The 1,599-nt window shown below is 42.5% G+C and overlaps 1 protein-coding gene across 1 annotated transcript; it reads left to right on the forward strand.

Moving 5' to 3' along the window:
- Positions 1 to 490: 490 nt before the first annotated feature.
- On the forward strand, positions 491 to 1,336 carry LOC117171010. Its single transcript, XM_033358055.1, has one exon. The coding sequence runs from the start codon at positions 491 to 493 to the stop codon at positions 1,334 to 1,336; it is 846 nt and encodes a 281-aa protein (XP_033213946.1).
- The last annotated feature ends 263 nt before the right edge of the window (positions 1,337 to 1,599 follow it).

A 1,599-nucleotide genomic window follows, 5' to 3' on the forward strand; every position in this document is an offset into this window, starting at 1 on the left:
AAAACGTTCGTTTCGAATAGAGTAGCTAAAGTTCAAAAGCTCACACAATCGTGCCACTGAAGGCACGTGTCATCCCAAGACAATCCTGCTGATCTCGTTTCTCGCGGTCAAACAGTGCGAGAATTTATTGATTCTACTATTTGGAAAAATGGTCCCTCTTGGCTATCTCAAGATGAACAATTCTGGCCTCAGAAAAAAGATTTTCTGAGCAAAATTCCAGAAATGCGCGAAACGTGTGCCCCGCAAGTTTGTATGAAAATCGATGTCTCTGCCGGGAATTTATTAGAAAAGTAGTAGTTCCATTAAAAAACTTCAGCATGTAATTTGTTACATTTTTCGCTTTGCTCGCAACACAAAGGAGAAAAATAAAAACAACAAATTAACCGGTTCTATTAATAAAGATGAAATTGATCTCGCAAATCATGCAATCGTGAAGCTCACGCAAAGTGCTGCAATTTTAAAAGAAATTAACGCGCTAAAAAACAATAAAATGCTTGATAGTCAAAGTAAACTGATTCCCTTGAACCCTTTTCTCGATAGTCAGGGGATTCTCCGTGTAGGTGGTCGACTCTCTCACTCTTCATTGCCAGAAGAACAAAGGCATCCCGCCCTGTTACCCCCTAGTCATCATATCACACGTCTTCTTATTCGTGAAGAACATTTGAGACTCAAACACGCTGGTACTCAAGCCACTTTATATTCGATTCGCGAAAATTATTGGCGTATCAATGGTCGCAATGTGATACGACAAGTGATTCGCCAATGCATTCCATGCTTTCGTGCGAAACCCAGAGGCGCTGACTATCTCATGGGCAACCTACCTTTAGAACGCGTTTCATTTTCTGGTTCGTTTCTTAATATCGGCGTCGACTACTGTGGTGCTTTCTACATCAAGGAAAAGCGCTTTCGAAATCGAAACAAAATAAAGGTTTATGTGGCGATTTATATTTGCATGTCAACAAAAGCTGTCCATCTCGAATTGGTCAGCGACTTAACAACAGACGCTTTCATTGCCAGTTTGAAGCCACTCTTCTCTAGGAGAGGAAAATCGCGGACAACACATTCCGACTACGCGACAAATTTTGTTGGTGCAAATCGTGAGCTTGATGGGCTCTATAATCTGCTTATTTCGGTCGAGCACAACAAGAAGGTGCAACAATATCTAGCGGAAGAAAAAATTACATGGCACTTTATCCCTCCCAGATCGCCACATTTCGGTGGCATTTGGGAAGCCGCTGTAAAATCCTTCAAGCACCACCTCTTGAGATTGGTTGATGACACATTGCTAACATTCAAGCAGTTGGAAACCTTCATAATTGAAACTGAAGTATATTAAATTCTCGTCCCATCTCGCCTCTTTCTTCCGATCCTAACGACCTTCGTCCTTTGACCCCAGGTCATTTCCTTATCGGCGGTCAATTGACGAGCTTCCCTCAGATGGACTTTGAGGACACGACTTCCAATCGCTTACCAGCTTGGCAGCATGCTCTGAAAATGAGACAGCATTTCTGGGCTCGATGGCAGAAAGAATATCTTAATCAATTGATTGTTCGCAGCAAGTGGCAGTCCACCTCCAACCACTGCATCAAGGTTGGAACT

Source organism: Belonocnema kinseyi, chromosome 4 (genome assembly GCF_010883055.1).
Source record: "Belonocnema kinseyi isolate 2016_QV_RU_SX_M_011 chromosome 4, B_treatae_v1, whole genome shotgun sequence".
Classification (NCBI taxonomy): domain Eukaryota; kingdom Metazoa; phylum Arthropoda; class Insecta; order Hymenoptera; family Cynipidae; genus Belonocnema; species Belonocnema kinseyi.